General features: G+C 44.3%; 4 protein-coding genes across 4 annotated transcripts; 3 read left to right on the top strand and 1 right to left on the bottom strand.

Annotated features, from left to right (window-relative positions):
* Positions 1–651: 651 nt before the first annotated feature.
* On the top strand, positions 652–3,549 carry LOC125376015. Its single transcript, XM_048387186.1, has one exon. The coding sequence runs from the start codon at positions 652–654 to the stop codon at positions 3,547–3,549; it is 2,898 nt and encodes a 965-aa protein (XP_048243143.1).
* An 870-nt stretch (positions 3,550–4,419) lies between these two features.
* On the top strand, positions 4,420–5,406 carry LOC125376019. The gene is made up of 2 exons (XM_048387196.1): positions 4,420–4,580; positions 4,679–5,406. Exon 2 carries the CDS (start codon positions 4,773–4,775, stop codon positions 5,094–5,096), a length of 324 nt encoding a protein of 107 aa, XP_048243153.1. The 5' UTR covers positions 4,420–4,580; positions 4,679–4,772; the 3' UTR covers positions 5,097–5,406.
* A 530-nt stretch (positions 5,407–5,936) lies between these two features.
* On the top strand, positions 5,937–6,467 carry LOC125376014 (E3 ubiquitin-protein ligase XIAP-like). Its single transcript, XM_048387185.1, has one exon. The coding sequence runs from the start codon at positions 5,937–5,939 to the stop codon at positions 6,465–6,467; it is 531 nt and encodes a 176-aa protein (XP_048243142.1).
* Positions 6,468–15,368: 8,901 nt separating this feature from the next.
* On the bottom strand, positions 15,369–19,873 carry LOC124146097 (protein starmaker-like). The gene is made up of 3 exons (XM_046516181.2): positions 19,864–19,873; positions 18,058–19,152; positions 15,369–15,523 (listed from the first exon to the last, which is right to left on the bottom strand). The coding sequence occupies exons 1-3, from the start codon at positions 19,871–19,873 to the stop codon at positions 15,369–15,371; spliced, it is 1,260 nt and encodes a 419-aa protein (XP_046372137.2).
* Positions 19,874–22,601: the final 2,728 nt, after the last annotated feature.

Below are 22,601 nucleotides of genomic sequence, written 5' to 3'. Positions count from 1 at the left end.
GAGCCTTGACCCGTCTGCATTATCAACTGAAAGTCTACAGTCAAGAGGTGGGTCAGAGACTGTTGTACAAGTGTGATGAGACTCCACCCCACGCCACCGTGCTGCATCTCTACCATCATGATCATCACTTCCATGCCCGCTTTTTATGGCTCTAACCATTACTGCAAACGCTGTGACAAACGTTACGACCATCCCGAAAAACATCCCTGCACCAAGGAATACCGCTGTTACCGCTGCTTCTACTCTAGTTATTGCGGACCCCAGGAAGAGCACGGGATCCCTTGCTTGACATGTCAAGGTTGGTTCCCCAATCCAATGTGTTACACCCGGCATCTCCAGTCACCGTCAGAGGGAAAACCCAGCGCCTGTCAATCGATTCACAGGTGCCCGAACTGTTTTCAGTTGGTCCGCGTCTTGGAGACCCCCATGGCTCACCACGCGTGCTTCGATGAAGAACATCCCTGCTTTGTGTGCCGAGAACCCATGACCCCAGATCATCGCTGTTACATGACGCCTCTCCGTGAAGAAAACGAGGAGGAGGAAGGGGAGGAGGGGGAGGAGGGGGAGGAAGCGGAGAAGGAGGAGGAGGGGGAAGAGGAACAACATCCCCTACGAGACCATGTTCAATACGCCTTCTACGATTTTGAATGCATGCAAGACACGGGGGAACACATTCCAAATTTGTGCGTGGTGCAACTAGGATGTGGACGATGCATCAGTGAAGTGAGCAAGAACTTGTGCGAACACTGTCCATGGAGAGAAGAAGGGTATGGTCCCAGCCGTGAGATCGTGTTTCGAGGCCCCACCACGCGACATGATGTGTGTGTGTGGTTGACCACGTTGTCTGAAATACCCAAGAAGAAGCCCCACCCAGAGGAAGAGGAGGGCAGCACACGCAAGGGGACGACAGCTCACCTGGGGAAAAAAAGAAAACGGGATGACACCCCCTCAAGAAAGCACACTTCCAAACGACAGGCATCACCCCAGCAGGAGGGGGAGGAGTTGGGGGAAGAGGGGGAGGAGATGGAAGAGGGGGAAGAGGGGGAAGAGGTCATGGAAGTGGAGAAAACAAAGAAGCCAAAGAACAAGAACACCTCCTGCCATACAGTCACGAAGGAGGATCGCATTTATGTGATGGCCCATAATGCACGATCCTATGATTTACACTTAGTCCTGAAGGGTCTGTCCCCCCTCCTGGTGACACTCCCCACCAAGATTCGCCATGACCAACAAATTTTGCAAATGACCCTGGGACGGTTATGTTTCGAAGACAGCTTAAATTTCATCCCTTACCCCCTGAAAGCCTTTCCCAAGAGCTTTGGGCTGAAAGAAATGAAGAAAGGGTACTTTCCACACTTTTTTAATACGAGAGTCAACCAAACCTACAGAGGTCCCTATCCACCAGCCGTCACGTACGATCCCGATGGCATGTCTCCCGCGGAACGCACAGCCTTCCTCCAGTGGCATACCCAAAAAGTGCAAGAAGGAGCCTTGTTCGACTTACAAGGAGAACTTTTAACCTACTGCCAAAGCGATGTGGACATTTTGAGACGGGGATGCGCCGACTTCCGACAGAACGCCATCCACTCGGTGGGCATGGATCCCTTTGTGGAAGTGATGACAGCTGCAGCGTTCACCATCAAATCCTTCCGAAAACACGACCTGAAACCCAATACCATCGCCATTCTCCCATCTCAAGGCTACCAACCCAAGAGAAACTATTCCCAGGCCTGTATGCACTGGCTCCACTATCTGATGGAAACGCACCCCCATCTGCACCTCCAGCACGCTAGGAATGGCGGTGAAAAAGAGTTCACGTGTGGAGGGGGTCAACATCGGTACACCGTGGATGGCTACGATCCAGCGACAGGCACCGTCTACGAATTCCTGGGCTGTTTCTGGCATGGGTGCCAGGTCTGTCACAAGACCCGACGTGGAGAACCGCATCCCGTCCTGGGCTCGTCGTTGGGAGCCCGTTACACCGACACCCACTACCGCTTGAGTCTCTTGAGTCAACACCCTGAGGTGAAACGGATCGTCACCCTGTGGGAGCACGAGTTTACGAAAATGCAACGGGAGGACTCCGCACTGCATGCTTTCTTGCAGGGACCCCGCTGTATCCACGTCCCCGGGCCGCTCAACCCTCGCGATGCCTTCTATGGAGGACGCACCAATGCGACGCGATTATGCTACGAAGCCCAAGAAGGTGAAACCATCAAGTACATCGATATTTGTTCCCTTTATCCCTACATTTGTAAGACCGGAGCGTTTCCCACGGGACACCCGACCCTTCTCCATCAACCCCCTGTGGACACGTTGTTTGAACTGAAAGGCCTGATCCAATGCCGTGTCCTACCCCCGAAACGACTTTACCATCCGCTACTGCCTTACAGATCGGGTGGCAAACTGCTCTGTCCTTTGTGCCGCACGTGTGCCGATACCCGGTCAGACTCCCCCTGCGAGCACACGGACGAAGAGAGGTCATGGGTGGGGACGTACGCCACCGTAGAACTCCAGGAAGCCGTGAAGAAGTATGACTACCGGGTGCTTCAGATCTACGACGTTTGGCATTTTGACACCTTTGCACAGCATGACCCCGACACCCAGCAAGTGGGACTCTTTGACACTTACATCGATCGACATTTCAAGGAGAAGCTCGAAGCCAGCGGATACCCCGAAGGATGTACGGATCACAACGCGTACATCCAGGAGATCTACGACAAAGAAGGCATTGGGTTGGACAAGGACCGCATCGAAAAAAATCCAGGACGTCGCACGATTGCCAAGATGCAACTGAATTCGCTCTGGGGCAAGTTTGGGCAACGGGTAGACTACAGTCAGAACGTGTATATGAACGATACTGTACAGTACTTTGCCTTGTGGAGGGATGAACGCAATACCATCGAGGATGTGGTCGTTGTCAACGAACACATGGTGGAAGTGACCTATACCAAGCAGAAAGAATTCCAAACCCCTCATTCTCATTTCAACGTCGCCATCGCTGCTTGGGTCACCGCCCAAGCACGTCTCAAGCTGTACGAGACCCTTGCCCTGGTGGACCACAGGGTGTTGTACTTTGACACGGACAGCGTCATTTACATTCATCGACCCCACGACGCGAATCCAGAGCTGGGTCATTCGTTGGGTGAGTTTACGGATGAACTGGACGGAAACACCATCAAGACGTTTGTGTCGGGAGGCCCCAAAAACTATGGCTACGAGTTAATGAACCCCAGACCCGATGGAACGCGCACGACCTGCAAAGTGCGAGGGTTCACTTTGAATTACCGAAACCAACGCCATCTCAACTTTGACACCATGAAAGGACTGATACTGGGACAACGGCCTGGGAAAGAGGAGGAGAAAATCAGTTTGGATTACCCTCATCAGATCATTCGAAAAGGCCCTCGGCACGAAAACGCACTCGTGACCCGACCCACCCGAAAAGACTATCGTACCGTGTACGACAAGCGACGTCTCGTCTACGACGACATCACAGGGCTACCTGTAGACACGCTCCCCTTTGGGTACAGAGACGACTTTCACTAAAATTTTTCATGACAGCGGATCGAAACTGAATCGACATGGATCCCTACAGAAAAAAACGGATCGAAATCGGACCAATCCGAAGCCTGGATGATCGACCAATCAGAGGCCGCGCTCGGGCGAGGGTGGCCTCTGATTGGTCGAACCGAGGTTGTGCTTTCTCTCTCACGCTACAAGCCTAACCCTATGGAAAAGAAACACAAGGGTCGGTCCAGTTTGGAAAACCAAGGTGAAAGTCAGACATCGGAACGGGCCAATCAGAAAGCAGGACCTCCGTGGCTTTTAATACGACCGACGCTCTCCGGTCATCACTTTTCACTGAACGGACCAAGCAACAACATCGTCCCCTCTGATTGATGTTCCTCACGTTGTGTTGGTTGTTGGCGTTTTATCTGGAAGAAACGCGTGTTTGGAGAGAGTACCATCAAGTGTTGACGTACCTCCGTGAAGACTTGGAAAGAAACAACAACAACAACAACAACGAACAGAACATCCGGACAACATCATGTCGAACAACATGTCGAAACGGTTGAATGACAAGACACGAAGCGACATGAGTGGCCAAGGAAGCAGTGGAGAGGGGAACGGTAACATGACTGCTGAACTGTGGGGTGAAGTGTACGACTTGCTGTGTTTAAAGATGAAGACCGACGACGCGTACGCCAAGTTACGTGCGAAGGGCGACAACCTGATGTGCGACCAGATACGTTCAAAGATGAGGAAGCTGACTGAACCCGAGAAAGGCACATCGAAGAAGACGATCAAGAAGATCCAGAAGAAAAAGACACGCAAACCCACAGCCGTGGTGACCCCCACAGCAACGGCAACACCCCCCACCCCCACCCCACCCCCACCCCCACAGCGCCAGTCCCCACCACCACCACCACCACAGCAGCCACAGCAACCACGACTGCGGCGACAACAGACATCGACACGAGGGGGACATCCTTTTTGAAACCTGCCACACCTGCAACGCCTGCAAAAAGACGATCACGGAAGAAATTATCTCTGAAGATCTCTCCTCAAGAACAACTGTAAGTACCCTGCTCTTCTTTGTCTCAGTCATTCTTGATGTGATTCATATGCATGACCTATGCCTATCCTAAATGGACTCTGTCCTTATGATTGACAGGACCCCTGATGTCAGTTCAGCCCAGTCCGTGCTAGAACAGTGGTGGGAACAAACCCCTCGGGAGCCCATCTATTCACCGAATGCCCCTGTGACGATGGCGACGGGTGACCTCGATGATCATGAAGCGCTCAAGGTGGCCACTCTCCCTTCCATGGATCTGGACACGCTTCCCCTGCTCGAGGCTTCTTGGTCACCAGCATCCCCGGAAGAGGTTCATGTCTACTCCACAGGTACGCCCATGGTTTGCGACGATGATGATGATGACAACGTTGACCTGGATCCTTATGGAGAAGCTCAACTCACTCCCCTACAACGCGAATGTCGTGTTTGCCGACACAACAACATGTTAAGATACATCAGTTGCAACAGCGGGCAAGTGATGTGTCATGCCTGTGAGCTGGAGCTCATAGTATGTTGACCTATGACAGCATAGTGACACATGATGACATGCCTATCGCATCTGAGGATCACATCTTATGGTGATCCTCCTCTTCACTCGAAGAACTTTGTCAACACGCCAGCTGCAACCGTGATCAAGTGATGTGTCATGTCTGTTTCAGGGAGGCCATAGACTGTACGTGTTGAACGGTTGGGCCTCTCACAGGTTTGAGGGAGGACCACCTCTTAGGGACTTGAAGATGGAAGAGCTTGAAGATGGAAGAGGAAAACGTTGTCGCGTTATTGTTGTTGTTGTTGTTGTGGTGGTTGTAGGGACATGCAAAGCACTCCCTCCTCCAATGACTTTTCGTATTTCCATTGTATCCGGTTGTGATTGGTTTTTTCATGATTAAACAGTGATTGATTGAACTGACTCTTTGTGTCTTGATTGATCTCAACTCCAATAGAGTGCCGAACCGAGGGTAGAGGTTGAGTTGAGATGTCGTCGATGTTGTTTGTCCGTCTGTCTGTCTGTGCCTCTGTCATGTCAGTGCACACCAAAGTGTAACATTAAAATAAAAATAGATAAAAGAGAAAGGCCATGCTTGAAAGATCAGCTGCCTGGTGTCAGTCATTCCAGGACGCATCCATCCCCACACCCCTCCCCGTGTGCCATGTCATATCCATGTCATGGATCATGTCATGGATCATGCCGTGTGTCCGTCAACCCAAACACAGGATGACGTCACGTGAGGAGATGGAGGAGGTGGAGAGTTTCATAAAAGCTAAAGTCATGACCTTCCGTTGAAGGGTGTAGGGTGGAGAGTTTCATAAAAGCAGGCGAACCCTCAGACCTTCTTTCAGTGAAGTCACCGTCATCATGGAGCAAAGACGTTCTATGAATGCCATGTCATCCTCCCGAGATGTCGTCACCGATTCCGAGTGGGTGTCTGAAAAGGCGAGAGAACAAGAAGCGAGAAAACGTTCACTCTTGATGGACGACACACTCTTGATGGACGACAGGTGTCGACTCGGTGACGTTCTGGAGAGACCTTTTCCTTCTTACACCTTGTGTCAACCTTCTCATCCCCACTATGATTCATTTCAAGAACGTCTGAGGTCTTTTAAAACGTGGCCTCAACAGATGACCCAGACCCCTTATGACATGGCCATGGCTGGCTATTTCTATCCAGGACGAGGGGACTGTGTGACCTGTTATTGCTGCGGTGTGGCACTCCGCCAATGGGAAGCCACAGACCAACCCTGGAAAGAACATCTGAAGCATGCCAAAGTCCCCTGCGAATACTTGTGTGTGTTTTGTCCTGATGGAGAAGTGAACGAAAAATACAGACGTTTGGTGTCCCAAGAAGCACGGAAACGAAGAGTCGAGTGTCTTGTTCACCCCAAGTGACAACGTTTTTTTGTTTTTTTTTCAAAGTGGTCAGACGTTCCTACCCTCGCGGTCACCCCTCCCTCGTGTTCACAAAAATCACAGGGATGTCCCCCCTCATCCTGTGACTTTTGTTTTGTGGTGTTGGTTCATGTGATCAGGGGGATTAAATTTTTTGTTAAAAACGCATAGTCGTGTTATGTTGTCTGTAGGATGAAGAAAAAAACAAAACAGGATCGAAATGCACACCCCGATAAAAACCGGATCGAAATCGGACCAATCCGAAGCCTGGGTGGTCGACCAATCAGAAGCGGCGCTCGGACCGGGCGGGGCTCTGATTGGCCGAACCGGGGTTGTGCTTTCTCTCCCATGGTAAAATCCATTTCCTATGGAAAAGAAACACAGGGGTCGGTCCGTTTTGGAAAACCGAGGTGCGGGCCAGGCCCCGGAACGAACCAATCGGGGGCGCTGCCTGGGGAACCAATCAGGAAGCAGGGTGTCAGTGCCTCTCCTATAAAAACAAAACAAGAGCGAAGCCACTCACACACACTGCATTCTATGAAACCCATCATGTCAGCTCGATACAGTTGTAGGATGTGCCAGACCGACAGTCACAGTTACCTGTACTGCCCTGAAGTGACATGTACCGAGTGCCACACTCAAGGTCACCGTCACTATGTCTGTCCGAAGCTGAACAGTCAAGAGAAGCAGGAGAAGCAGGAGAAGCAGTACCAGGGCCCCTGTTACAACTGTGAAGCCCTGGGTCATTTCGCTGCAGATTGCCCAGAACCCCGTCGAAAGAAGACTCCCCATCGCCTGGACCGCTGTTACAACTGTGGAGCCCTGGGTCATTTCGCTGCAGATTGTCCAGAACCCAGTCGAAAGAAAACGTTAGCAACACCGTCCACGTCGACACCCGTGGCATCCGTGGCAACCGTGACCCCCGTGGCCCCCGTGACACCCGTGACACCCGTGGCACAAGTGCTTCATCTCATCGAAGACATGCATTCCGATGTCCTCGACCTAAAAGAATGTCTCACACAACTCCGGGTAGGCATCACACCTCGTCTAGAGAAAAGAAAACGGAACAGGTCCCCCTCACGAAAACACGTTTCAAAGCGCCGACGACACCTTCCGTCCGAGGATGAGATGGAAGTAGAGGATGGAGAAGTGAGATCCTCTGAACAAAGTGACTAACGCATGGGTCATGCTGCCCCCACTGTTTTTACCCGTTTCCCATCGTTTGCAGTTTTTCCAGTGTTCCAGTGTTCCTGCCGTTTCCAGTTTCCAGTTTCCAGTTTGTTTTCCAACGGCCCTTTTCAGGGCCACCCATCTTTCCCGAAAGACAGCTTTTCCTCCTTTGCTTTGACGACCCTCCCACCCACCCCCACCACACCGTGAACCCACCCCTCCTCCCCTCCCCTCCCTCCCTCCCCTCCCTCCCTCCCTTCACCACCCCCACCACCACCCCACGTCTATTTCTATTTTTAGAACAACACAAGAACAACAACCCTGTCGATCTTGTTCCCCCTCGTACGGGCGCTCCTCCGGGTTTTCCCCCTATCCCTCCTCCTCCTCCCCGGAAACGGAAGCGACGCCCTCTTTCCATGCGCACGCCACCGGAAACGGATGCGACGCCATCTTGCATGCGCGCGCCACCGGACACGGATGCGACGCCATCTTGCATGCGCGCCACCGGAAACGGATGCGACGCCATCTTGCATGCGCGCGCAGGTACCCATCATGCACTGCGCAGGTCACGTGACCGGAAACGGATGTGCCGCCATCTTGGTCCCAGAAATCTGAGCGGTCCCAGAAATCTGAGTGGTCCATTACCGATGTACGTTACTACTGATTACTTTTAAAAATGTGAAGTTTTTAATTTGACTCAGTATATATCTCCTGCTACGTGCAAGATGGCGTTCACTAAGTCCATCTTGGACTCTGATTGATGAAGAGAAACTTTTGTTTTCATTTTCACTAACCATCCACTCCAAAAACTGCTCAGGCGGTTTGGTTTGACTGTTGTCAATGTAGTATGAATCCTGAGGGTGAAACAGCTACATTTGTTTTCATAATTTCATTCTTCATTGGCTTCAACATGTGTTTTGCCGTGTGCTCAAGGAAATTAAACTTGCTTTGCAACCTGACGCCTCCGCAGGGGATATTCCACCAGCAGGACCATCCACGTCAATAAAAAGATCGAAATAATAAGACGCGAGTCTCGTATAGAAATAGTACTATACGACGAAAAGGTGTTGAGGCTCTTGCATATATTTTCATAAAAGAGAATTTTACTTTTACGTTTTTAAGTATACGTATACGAGCAAAATAAATGCGGACATGTGCAAATGCATCATCGATTATCAATTGGAAATGTTTTTTATATCTGCATTCTGTTGTGATAAATACCCTGGACCATTCGCTAAATCAGCTTCGTTTTGAGTCAGATTCAAATTACATGACGTCAAGTTAAATTACACTCATGACGGAGAGAAATCCCGTGCTACGTTAGACATAGGTGAAATAGAAACGAAGCTTTGGTTGCAAATGGGTCCATGTTATTTATTATAATAGAATATATAGACATACACAGAAAGTCGAGGATGGTTCAAATGGGTCCTAAGCCATTTTGTGAGTCTATGTACGAGCTGACTAGTTCACGTTAGAACTTTTTAACATAACCAGGAGTGCACTTAATGCTTATAACATACTCGTGGCGTATTACATATTTGAACCATGAACTGGTTATTGCACATCACATGTCACTCTAATATGCCAAAATGACATGCCAGTGCTATTTACCCCCGGCCTCCCGTTTGCCCATTGTCCATTGCCAATTACCAATCAGTGATAATTTAATCCTGGCTTCCAACAGTCCATTGCTATCAGCGTCAATTACTGTAAAGTGTTGGCTTCCATTGTCTATTGCTAATAACCAATCAGCGCCAATTATCAGTTCGCTGCCCTTGTTAAGTGTCCGACTTTTGTTATCTTATTACTTTTGTTGTTCTTACATGTACACATATCATATGCTCTCTGCCTCATAGCATTCATTCACCTGATGAAGGAGTATGCATAAACTCCGAAACGTTGTGTTCCTCATAATAAAGAAGTCGCCATCCATTAATTCTCTGCCTTATGTGTAGCACTTCTGAATGCCTTTCAAAGGGTTGTTGTGCTGCCATGCTTTATTCAGAAAAGTAAGCCACAATTACACACAAAGGAACATAGCTGACGTTATTTTGACAAGCATAGCATTTGAGATAGACACAACATCAAGTCAACAGATGGTCATCCTGGTTGGTTGGTTGCACTCAGCAATATTCCAGCTATGTGACGGCGGTCTGTAAATAATCGGGTCTGGACCAGACAATCCAGTGATTGACATCAAGAGCATCGATCCACGCAATTGAGATCGATGACATGCATCAACCAAATCAGCGAGCCTGACCACCCGATCCCGTTAGTCGCCTTTTACGACAAGTATAGTCGCCTTTTACAGCAAGCGTGTGTTGCTGAAGCCCTATTCTAACCCGGATCTTCACAGGTCTAATAGGGTCTGAACCAGACAATCGGGTGATTGATATCATGAGCTTCGATCCACGCTATTGGGATCGATGACATGCATCAACCAAGTCAGCGAGCCTGACCACCCGATCCCCTCAGTTGCCGCTGACGACAAGCATAGTCGCCTTTTACGGCAAGCATGGGTTGCTGAAGACCTATTCTACCCTGGATCTTCACGGGTCTCATTCTGTATACGAAGCTGACACTAAACATTTGAAATAGATCATGTGTTTATATAATTATGTATAAAGCTACTTACTCTGAGAAAACATTTTACCCAGTCTTTGTACATTGTCAAATATCGCTCCGTATTTCGAAGAAAGCCTGATATCCTATGTTAGATCATTTCAGGTACACTTTAAACACAAACATGGGCGAGGACTGAATACAGATGCATACAGGAATGAACTGCGGAGTAGTACGCAAAAAGGCCACTTTCAAATCAGCTGCCATATTTGCCCGATTAAATCAAAGATCAGTTAATGAAAAAAGGATATTGAGATAACACCAAATGTATAAACACGAAAAGCCAACTGTCATTGGAGGCTTGCATAAAATGGGATTTTCAATATGGCTGTTATGCTAGTTAAATTTGTTTCGGAATAGTTCCAGCAAATAGACATCGGTACACAGCTTAAGGCTGCATTGGTCAATAACAACAACAACAACAACAACAACAACTATAAGGTGGTGGGCCTAGATAGGGAGTATTTAGTCCCCTGAACTAAACGAACATCACCCAGTTAGGGCTAACCCCCTGAAACTGGTTCAAAACTAGAGAAAGTGAAGAAATTCATGTTATAACTCCGCCGCACAGTCAACCTCCTTCCGGTGTACAAACCAACCAAACTAGAGATGGGACTTGTCCCAAGTGGAGGCACAGAACGCGTCCAAGAACATTCTGGACGCAAAAACCGAAGTCCACAGGTGACCTGAAATACTACGAGTAAATGGCAAATTGTTGCAGCAGCATGAGGACAAAGCCATGCCAATGTATGCATATCTGAACAAAACATCCGTGACAAGCTCCGGCGACCTAAATTATATTTGCGACGTGAACCTGGTGAGCTAGCTGCCAACACTCGTCAGGCACCCTTGCATGAACCCTCAGTTCAAACAGTAACAGACCCGATATTGCAAATGAACGTCCGAATTATTCTCCACAAATTACCTGATGCAGTCACTGATTACACACACATGGGCTCACAAATGAAATCCTTGATGTCGGCCTCGAAGATTTTGAGTTTTCGCCCGAATCCGACCCTTCTCTGTCAACGATCTTTCTGATGACCCATTGTATATTTTGTTTATGGTATTCTATAATCAAATCTGTGATTTACCGATTGAGAAACGGAGGCCAATTAAACAATTTAACCAATCATTTCCACAGTATCAACTTGATAGCTTAAATGACGTTATTTCTGTCACTCCTAATGCGGACTGTTCTTTGCATGTCATTAAATGTTGCGTGTATGGTGCTGCTCGAACATTGGAGGAACTTCATACAGCTTCCAAAGACAATGAACCACAAAAGGGTAATAAACAAAATCATGAAAAGAAAAACCGGTTCCAACTTAAACTAAATGAAACAAGGAAAGCAATATCCTGTATAGAACTTTGCTTGACATTATGTTCGTCAGGACAATCAATGTCAAAACGACAAAAGACAAAAGACTGACATTGGGAGAGTACCCGGGTTTGCTGCCAGGAATAGAGCCCTTCTGACAATCTGGGCAATGCAGAGGTTGGGGAGTCTTCACATTCGCCGAAAAGTTCTGGTTGGGTTGACTGAAGTACTCACGGAAATGAAAAAAACCCCTGTTTTTTCGATCTCAGATTTTAAATAAATGCAGTTGATATACAAAATATATAAATATTCAAACAACTCAATTAGTACTAATTGGGCCTTGGCACAAATACAGCGTATCAAAGGTTTTTATGTCTTTTTACACGTAAAAGTGTGTAAAAATATGAACAAAACAGATTATTGTGAAACTGAGCATAACCAGGTGTTAGTAGATCAAGGTGAATGTCCATGACCTATGACACCTTGACGACAGGTGAAAACAGGTGCTTGAAACCCATTAGCATGTGATTTGTCAGTGGTTAGTGATTTGTGAGTGGCATTGTGGGATAGTGAATCATCGTCAAAATATAAGAACGTAAAAGTAACATATTCCCTTCTCAAACAACAACTTACATGTCATTATTATTATGTACATAAACATAGCTGTTATTTTTATTGTTGTTTAGATAATTTTTTTCCAGGCTAATTTGCATAATGCCTATAGCCTGTTTCTGCCATGTCAATTTGGACTTAGTTTCATTTTTGAATGTTGAAAGTGCCTACAAATTACCTCCTGTAAAGTACATTTTGTATTGAGCACTAAGATAAAACTAGCAAATCCAGACTAGTACTTTTCCAGTTGTTTTGTTATTTCGTATTTACATCTACGTAATGCTTTGTGTCGATTATTAAATCCAGCAAAACAGGTTTTTTTCCATTTCCATGAGTACTTTAGGCAGCGTTTCCTGGGAGAAGTCCCATTCGCTGTCTGGGCTGCGTGTAGAGGGGTCAAGGGCCCTGAGCTGATGATGAGCCTAACCAGCCTGACTGTGCCAGGATCACCCAAACCCTCTTTGCTGCATTTTATAGTTTAATCTGTGCATAATAATAACAACATCAACAACAAGAAAACAGCAACAATTTACCAGTTATTAATTATTCTTTTTCATAATGAGTTTGTAATGTAATGTACATTAATGCTCATGACATTAGCTCGCTCCCACATCAAGCTGACACGCCATGATAAACTGGATTACCGTTCAAAGCGGCGGTAAATCCAACTCACTCACTCACTATCTCACACATGAACGCATGAACCCGTATCTTGCAGGATCTCCTAGCAACGCATTGGAAAATGTCAGTTAGGGCACCTGCACATGCTATTCTCTTGCTGTACTTTGGTAAAATATCAGTTTCTAAAGGACTGCCATCTACCCACCTGTTCCCGCACGGCTGTAACTGCAGACCGATCCAGTAGACCTTTGGGATTGCGAAGGTACGGATCTCGTCTAAACAGACGGAAATAAAGTTTATGCCACGCCCTATGAGAAGCATATCTGTAAACTGAATCAACCAGTGGTAATAGTTACAATCCAAATCAGAGCGATGCCTTTTGTCCTCCTCCACAGTTTTCCACCTCAGCGACCGACCATTAAATAATAATGCGTGTGTACGTGCGTGCTTGTGTGACAGGATATTTTTTCGATCCCCTTTATATATTCATATATTTATATAATAACTATGATATATATACAGTCAAACACCATTGTGTCGAACTTTGATTTGTCGAACTTCCGGGTTTATCGAAACAAAAGCCTTCCTTCTTTATTTATCAACCTAGGATAACTCGAAGTATTTCCGTAGGTCCCTTCAACTTCGACACATACGTGTTTGACTGTCCTTGAACAAATGAAATGGAAACAGGAGCTGATATTTCAATATTCTTATACCCACCATGTCAAGCGAACAATGTTTTGTTGTAAAAAAAACAGGAGGCATTTTTTGAAAACATAAACCCAATTCTACTCCATACTCTGTGTTACCTTGTCCTTTACTTTTCTACAAGAGCTACAAGAGGTCCCCAGCACGCTTTGGTCTGTTTTGAAAGGGGGCTAATTTGATCAGATGGTCAGACTCGGTTACTTGGTTGATTGCATATCATTGATGAAGACGTTACCCATCATATCTACCCATGATTCATTCGACCCATCCCAATTATCGATAGGCCGCGTCGATGTTACTCCAATATTACTTACTGAGGCGTGGGGCCGCGGGTGGCCCAGTCGTCCAAGACGCCGCGATTCGCTGTGCAGAGTTGCGTCCCTTTGGCATGCCAGAAACCTATGATTGTGGGTTCGAATCCCGGTTCGCCCAGATTATATTTCTAGGTTTGTCAGCACCATTCACTGAAGTGGTAAACGTCTGAGACCTGCATCATTTCGGACTTTCCTCCGATATTAAGATGACACGCCGCGATATAACTGTAATACTGTTTAAAGCGGCGTTAAACATAACTCACTCACTCACTTATTCACATACGTACCTATATCTTCAAATATTTTTTAAAAGAAATCCAATGGGACAACATATTATTGAAATCGGAATATACGTTAAATTCATAGGAAGACAAAAAGTGGATTTAGTTTATAATTTCGTTGAAATACTATTCTAGTATAGGTAATCATTTAAAATATAATTCCCTCTCACCCAACTCACTCACTCACTCACGAACGAGGTTTACCATGTACAATTCCTTGGCAATAACCCAAATGCTGTATCCTACCTCGCTACTCTGCATACCTATCGCGGATACCTATGCCTCCATCCTTTACCATGAACGATTCCACTCTCATACTCTACTTTCCCTCCTCCCTACACCGAACGTTTGGTGTTTTCCTTTCAAGATCCCCCCCCCCCCCCCCCCCCTCCTTTGGCAGGAACACTTCCCACTGACTAGTTCGTAGTTCAACTAAACTCATTGTGATCCTTTCGCATATCCTTTTTCTTTTGTCAACTTGACGCTCTCTATCTTTTCCCATACTCTTCAGATTCTTCCTCATTTCTTTAACACACTTTGCTGATCGTAAGAGGCGACTAACGGGATCGGGTGGTCTGGGTCGCTGACTTGGTTGAAAGCATATCATCGTATCCCAATTGTGTGGACTCGATTATTTACAGACCGCCGTCATACAGCTGGAATATTGCTGAGTGCGGAGTTAATCAACAAATAAACAAACAAACATAACACACTTACTAAACTCTACTTCCTCACAGATAAACGAATATCAAAAGCATTTTAGCGCTTTTATGTCCAACTCATACGTACCTATTTCTCTTAAGAATTTGTGGCAGCTTCTTTTTTTCTTTATTGTATCCCACTTTACCAGATCAGCATCTTCCTTCCAGCACTGCTTGCGTGCTTGAAACCAGGTATAGCGCTCCTTTATATACTTAATGCATATCTTTGTGTCTTGGAGGTATGTATACCCTTCATGCCGAGAGCACGATTCTAAAAGAAAAACAATTTAGTGAACATCAGCTTTGTTCCAAATATAAATTTACCAAAAAATCAGATAATTCTAAATATGGGGTGTCACCATTTAGTATGTATCGATTTACCCAGAAGAGGCAGAAGCGATTCATATTTTCATTTTGCATAACTTTCAAACGGATATATTTACATGATTTTCAATAACTCTATCTAATTTAAATTGTCAATTTTGACCCCACTGTTGCCCGATAGCTGAAATATGCAAAAAAAATGTACGTCCCCAAACCAATGAAGATCAGCAGCGCATCGACGCCAACATCTCGAGGGATGGCATCCAAATCTGTATACTGAGATCTTGCAGGTTGTGCAAGATAGTACTGCGATCACAGTGGAAGCAGTTTTTGATGTCACCCCAGAAGAAGAAGGAAGTGTTGAAACCTACACCATGCCCTTGAGAGGAAGAGGGAGAGGGAGAGGGAGAAGGAAAAGGGGTGGGAGAAGAGACAACGTCTTGCCAAACAGAAACCCGTGAACGATCACCCGAAGCTGTCTCCCATTTAGTTTGACTATTAATCATGTTAACTGGACATGTGAAGGAAAAACCTACCTATTGTGTATTTTTACTTACTTACTTACTTTGGAGATTTAACGTGCGCTTTCCGACTGATGCGTATTTCGCACACGGGCCCGGCCAGGCCATTTAATGTGTTTCCGAAAGGGGCGAAAGTGGTCTGTGCAACCCAAGAGGGGGCTTTAGGGGTTGCTTATATAGAATTTGGGAATTTTGAGATTTGGAATAGATGCCGATGGGGTTGGGGAGTTGAACTAAGGGAGCTGGGTATGGTGGATGTTTGTTTGTTTATGTGATTTTGATTTGGTAGATTATAGTGTTTATAGTATATGCGTTTTATTAGTTCCGTTTTGATTAAGAATACGCCTAAGGCCTTGAAGTTTTCTAGTTTATTTTGTGGGTTTAGTATTGCTTCTAGAGTGAGAGCCTTGTTTAGATTGAGGGTGGTTTGTAATGCGGTTCGATGTGTTAGGTTGTGTGTGCAGTGGATGAGTGCGTGTTCTGGGGTTTCTAGATGTTTGCAGTGTGGGCAGTTACCTGTAGTGTGTTTTTTTAATTTTTTTAGGTGGTTATTTAGGTTGGTGTGTCCTGTTTGGAGTTTAGTGATTACTCTGTCCATTTTTTTTTATTTTGTGCATTTTTGCGTCGCAAATCGTTATATATGTGTTACTGCTTAAACAAACACGATGGGGATTATTTTTCACGGCCAGTGGTCTATTATACCCAAACCTGATGTTAGATATATAATGCTAGTTACAGATTGTTAATTGTTGTTTTAATTATTCACAATATCATAAGCAAATGTGACGCTTGACACATTCAACAATGTTCGCAATGTTGTTACTTTGTGGGATTAACTGAAATAGCAGAAACCGTAAATGTATAAGTTTATCCATATCAGCCAATGAAAACTTTTGTCACGCACCACTGCACGTGTACCTTCAGGCCACGCCCCCGAATATGTTTGTTTTGGAAGCCGATTACGGAGCTTGCGATTTCAGCACTTTCATTTGGACATTTAAATACTTTTAACGAATATTACGAAAATCCCTCACTAAAGCCATCTGGGATATTAGTAAGAGAACTCATCCCAAGTCACAATTGTGATGACATTCAGCCTCCAGAAAGTCAGTACAAAGGGTTACACCCTCCCCGGACTTTAAAAACACCCAAAGTTGACACTGCTTTAACATCAGAAGTCACTAAAAAAGACAACCCAACCCTACTACGACCAGTAGCTATCACTAAAATTCAAACTACCTGGGACAGCTGGGCCCATATATACATTGATGGATCCAAGAATCCTATCGACAACAGTGCTGGTTACGGGATCCATATCCACAGCTCCAAACCCTAAGCACATTCGGTTCGCCTGCCTGATGGTCAGTCAGTATTCACTGCTGGATTGGAGGCAATTCAGCATGCACTCAAACTCATACCGGAACTACCGGAAGCAAAGGCAGTCGTCCTATCAGACTCGCTAAGTGTACTTAAACTCCAATGCCAGGAGATCCTCAGATGGCTATACAAAATTCAACCCAAGATCCACCAAAAGCCAAACTCATACTCAAATGAAATGAAAGTTGAAATTGCGATCTCACGCCACAGACTCGGTCACAAAAAGCACTATGACAACGTTTGTCCATCTTGCAATCAACCTGAATCCAGTGCTCACTTGTCACTGGAATGTCAAGACCACGCCCCAGGCCGGGCTCGGTTAAAACAAGAATTACAGTTAGACACGCTATCTGTCATAGATCCCCTAAAGCCAAGAGATGCAATAGCGAAGGCCAAACTAACTCTATTCCTGAGAGATGGACAGCTACTCTAACGTATATAAACAGAGCAGCCAAAGATAAATATGAAATTATATCAATATACGAAAATAGAAATCATATCAATGCAAAAACAGAAATTATGTGAATACCAAACTCACAATAGATATGTGAACCCTACTCAGACATATTAGTCCCAAAGAGGGACAGGTCAGCCGAAATTGCTAAGACAGAAGGTGACCTGTCAAACACTTAAAGCAACAACACTACGAATTTCTCTCTCTCGGATATTCACTAAAGGTATGTAGGAGAACTGATATTCGCAACAAAATCGCAATTATTCTTTTTAGTTTATTACTTTTAAAATATCAATATGTGTGACCTTATTGGCTGAATATCAGGGGATTTGAACCAACTTTGACTGTTGCAATGGAACGTACAGATGTAAACTGCAAAATCTCTTAAGCTTCTTGTAAATCATTAGTTTATACCTTTAGTCATCACTCTCGTAGTCTGTTTACGTAAGACCTCTTGTGGCCACAGGGGGCATGACACATTGATGTCAGGCTTCAAAGTCGAAACTAGTTTGTTATTTTTAGTCATAGCTTGTGTTGGCTCATCGTGAATGTATAGCACACCTCCTCTCTGTGTCGATTCTTCATCTTTAGCTCTTATGATTGATGGTGTATTTCCACGTATTTCCTGGACATTGCCATTTGTTGAAGTCATCTGATCAGCAACCCTTCCCATGTGGTTTATGAAATCATCTTTGGTTCCTGGGTGTTGCTTGAGATGATCAGATGGAGAGGATGTGTGATCAGCTCTATTTCCTGTGTCCCTATTTAGTTTGTCAGTTGAGGAGGATGTGTTATCAGCCCCCTTTCCGGCGTCCCCATATGGTTTGTCAGTTGGAGAGGACCTGTTATCAGCTTCCTTTCCCGTGTCCCTATCTAGTTTGTCGATTGCAGAAAATTTGTAATCAGCTTCCTTTCCTGTGTCACTATCTGGTTTGTCAGTGGACGAGGACCTGTTGTCAGCTTCTTTTCCCTTTTCACTATCTGATTTGTCAGTGGGCGGGGACCTGTTATCAGATTCTTTTCCCTTTTCACTATCTGGTTTGTCAGTGGGCGGGGACCTGTTATCGGCTTCTTTACTCTTGTCACTATCTGGTTTGTCAGTGGGCGGGTACCTGTTATCAGCTTCTTTTCTCTTGTCACTATCTGGTTTGTCAGTGGGCGAGGACCTGTTATCAGCTTCTTTTCCCTTGTCACTGTCTGGTTTGTCAGTTGCCGAGGACCTGTTATCAGCTTCTTTTCCCGTGTCCCCCTCTAGTTTGCCTTTTGGAGAGGACATGTGATCAGTTTTCTTTTCTGTGTCCCGATCTTGTGTACCATTTGGAGAAGATGTTTGATCAGCATCTTTCCCTGTGGCCGTATCTCGGTTGCCATTTGGAGAGGACGTACGACCATCATGAAAGGAAATGTTATTGGTTGTCTTCTCATCACTTATGTGTTTAGCTGGTTTTTCTGCCTCTCCAAACGCCTTGATTGAATTTGTTAGGTCGAGCTTTGATGTTATGGAATCATCTTTGAGCTTTCGCAAGTCTGGGTTCTTAAATGGTTGGGTTGTATCAATATCATGGTCGCCATTAGAAAGGTTCGTGTTAAATCCAGCTGTGAATGCTGCTTTGTCGACACTCTCAATCTTGAGTTGTCCGTCAGGTACTGAATTACCTGGAATATTAATAGTATTAATCATATGTAAAGATAATGGAAATTGGAATACAGTTTCTTTCCCTTCGGCATGTTTGGTATCATGACTTTCATGTTTGATCTTTTGTGATACAAATTGCTTAAACAGAAACAAGATATTAACATCAACTCACTTCATGAATGTCCATTGTAATGTAGTATACCCACGACATAATAATCAGGTTCTTAAGTCATGTTAAATTGAAATACTTAAGATATAAAAAGACATTTAGAATGTGAAAACACAATGACCTGACGTTAAAACCCACTCGTACTCAAAATTTTGAACCATTTGTTCCCTTCATTCAAACTTCATTGAGGACGTTTTAATAATTTCTATACACAGTGGATAATGCGTTGGCTCCTCACGCTGAAAGATTTGATTCGATTCCCGACATGGATAAAATGTGCCTGATGTACCACACCACATTATGATATGGTCGGATACCTTTTCGCGAACACCTGGTGCCATCACTATTTGATAGAAATTCATAAACACATGCTTATGATATAGTCGAAATCGTACAGTGGATTCTGCTTTTGGCAGAGTTTTGTTATGAATATGGTTAGGGTTTGTCGCTTTTATTACACACATTTTACATTATTATTGTTTTTATTATTATTATTATTATTATTATTTTTTTATCATTATTATTATCATTAGTATTATTATTATTTATCTAACATACCTACCTGTGACCATACTGTCTTTCGCACATGGAATATTGCAAAGGATCCCTTGAGTGCTGCAACCTTCAAACTTCCTGCAACTGGTGTTTACAAAGTGCACATTGCAACTCGGTGTTGAAAGGCAGATGTTGACACAGATCATCGAACTACGAACGTTGATAGATTTGAAGAAAGCACCTGTTCTGCGAAAAGACGAATGCAGTGATTTTATCCTCCAAGGACAGTCTCCAAGGACACTGGTAAGTGATATTAGAAACACCCTCAGTAGCACACAGACAGAAACCATCATTAATGGAATTTATGACGTCCTTGAGTTTGGGCAATTCATCAAAATCGAGTATAGTACCGTCTTTCAACCTTGTATTGTAGTAACGCAAGCAGCAAGGTATTGTCACAGAGTGACTAAATGACACTTTATATGGATAACGTATTATTATTACATGGTACTCAACAAAATAGATTTGTATCAAGCACCGGTTCTGATGACTACAGTGACTTTTCCTCCAAGGAAATCTCAAAGTACACTGACAAGCGATATTAGAAACACCCGGAGTAGCACACAAACAGCCACCATCAATAATGGCATGATGCAAAAATTATGCTGGATCGGTGTCTGTTGAAGAAACCTAATGGGATGATAAAATATGTATATTGCAATTTAGAGTTTATGGTTAAAAGAGTATCACATATTTCACTTTGAGTCTCCTCATGTATTCCTCACCTGGTGAATATACCACCATTTCTTTACCCAGTCCTAAAGTTAAATAATATTAATCTGACTTTGATATCGCATCTATTGAATAATTGACTGCAATAATAATTAAAGATTACGTGATTAGATTATAATTTATATCATCACTTAACCATGTTTACTTAAAGAATAACAGCCAGAAACTTAATTATAATGAGTAATACAGTTGTTTAAACAGTTGCATTATTTCATTAAAATGTATATAAATAAATATCTACTGCCAGTGAATAGCTTTTATGAATAACATTCGTAACAAATAATTATCTCAAAACAAAGAAATATATTTTAATTTTATTCTGTTAAAATATTCCAGCAAATCACTATTCTTCTCACATAATTTTCCTCTTCATTCTAACCTTGAAAGGGATGCTTCCTTTCATTTACAGAAAAGCTGAAATACAGTTTAATGACACATTATGTGAATTAAATTAAAAAGCTTTAGCATGAACGAAAACCACTGACAATGACCATATTTAAATGTTTAAAATATATCAGTGCTCGAGTAATTTACAATAGTAGATAGCTTTATTTTTTTGTGATTTTGAAAAAACCCAACCATATCTAAACAGCTGTGTCAAAAATAATAATATATAAGAGAGCGGACACCTGATTGCACTTTTATTTAAATAATGGAACGATATTGATCTGCACTGACCGAAATCACTGTCATATTTCGTTACAGTAGGTCACGACTGTCACGCGTGTCCCGTTTCAGCTATATGGCGTGCTAACTCAATGACCGATATTTGCAAATGATTTTGTTGTTACAAGCATTATCCTTGTTTATAACATGTGCAAAATCCTAAATCTGCTACTTGTGATTTTCTCGTATTGAATATACATTTGCGTAAAAGTGCGAAAAGTCGAAAAATTCTTACCTAAGAGCAGACGTACATGTATTACCCACGTGGTGAAGATACAGGTGGTAGGATACTAAATCCGTACGTCACACGTGTGTCGTACAGGGTTGACCTAGTTTTATTCGTTTTGATTGGATAACCGTGACCTCTGTCACACCGGGACTACTTTTTTCATTCATAACAAATTGCGAGACATCATTCATTTTGCAACTACAAGTCAGAACTGAAGCAATCTCATGAAAGCGAGAGGTGTTTACAAACACTTTATTAAACCAAATAGGATAGCTCGTATATCCATTTACAATGTACGACTAGCCTACCGATCAATAGATCAAGGGTCCCCATGAGCGTGACGCACCCGACCACTTTCGCAACTTTCAATTTGATTTAACGTAAAAGGATAAGCGTGGTGAAATAAAGTCAGTTTAAACTATCTGGACAGATATCTAGACTTACTTGGGATGATCCGATTCTGCCATCAGTGTCCGGCCCTTGGAAGCGTATTTTATGGCACTGTTTGCTGTTTCGGGAGTTATTTGTTCACGACTGCACGACCAGATCACTCAAAGGGAACATTTCCGATACAAATTATTCGAAAACTCCTTAGAAGTGTGCCTGACTTCTGATTATGTGGCCCAAATTTATCCCAAATGTGAATGATAACATTCCCTATCTCCAGCGTAAAACGCTTTGAGTAGATCACAGTTGTCTTTTCTTATGCCGGTGGTGACCTTGCCCTTCGTTCGAAGCTGTCACTGACAGGCAAGCAGACTTGAGTTTGTTGATTTTCACGTCTTCAATATAGGGTCGTACAGTTAACATGGACGTCTTTGGCGAACATTCTGATTTCCCTCTTCAAATATGACACGGCCATGATATAAATTCAGCTGATAGATCAAGGAAACCAGCCGGGACCCCGTCCGTGCGAGCGACCGACTGTTGGTCCCATATTCAAAGCGCGGCGCTAATGTGATTTTCAAAGTTTCTTATAGGTGTCCAGCGTACTAACAACATGGCGCTTGAATTGCCATAAGTTGCAGAAATTCTTCAAAGAAGGATCCTGAGTGTCGGTGCTGTTATGTTTGCAAACACAACTGCAGGCGCATGTTGTTAATTCATATGCATAGAAA

Source organism: Haliotis rufescens, unplaced genomic scaffold (genome assembly GCF_023055435.1).
Source record: "Haliotis rufescens isolate VD_foot unplaced genomic scaffold, xgHalRufe1.0.p SCAF_68, whole genome shotgun sequence".
Classification (NCBI taxonomy): Eukaryota; Metazoa; Mollusca; class Gastropoda; order Lepetellida; family Haliotidae; genus Haliotis; species Haliotis rufescens.
The sequence above is the reverse complement of the archived record's forward strand: the minus strand, read 5'-3'. Positions and strand labels throughout refer to the sequence as shown.

Coding starts and splice junctions, on each gene's coding strand:
- LOC125376015 (XM_048387186.1), top strand. CDS start 652: ATGCAAGACACGGGGGAACACATTCCAAATTTGTGCGTGGTGCAACTA.
- LOC125376014 (XM_048387185.1), top strand. CDS start 5,937: ATGGAGCAAAGACGTTCTATGAATGCCATGTCATCCTCCCGAGATGTC.
- LOC124146097 (XM_046516181.2), bottom strand. Junction 15,524..18,057: donor AGAATCGACACAGAGAGGAG/GTGTGCTATACA, acceptor CTTCCTCTCAAG/GGCATGGTGTAGGTTTCAAC.
- LOC125376019 (XM_048387196.1), top strand. CDS start 4,773: ATGGCGACGGGTGACCTCGATGATCATGAAGCGCTCAAGGTGGCCACT.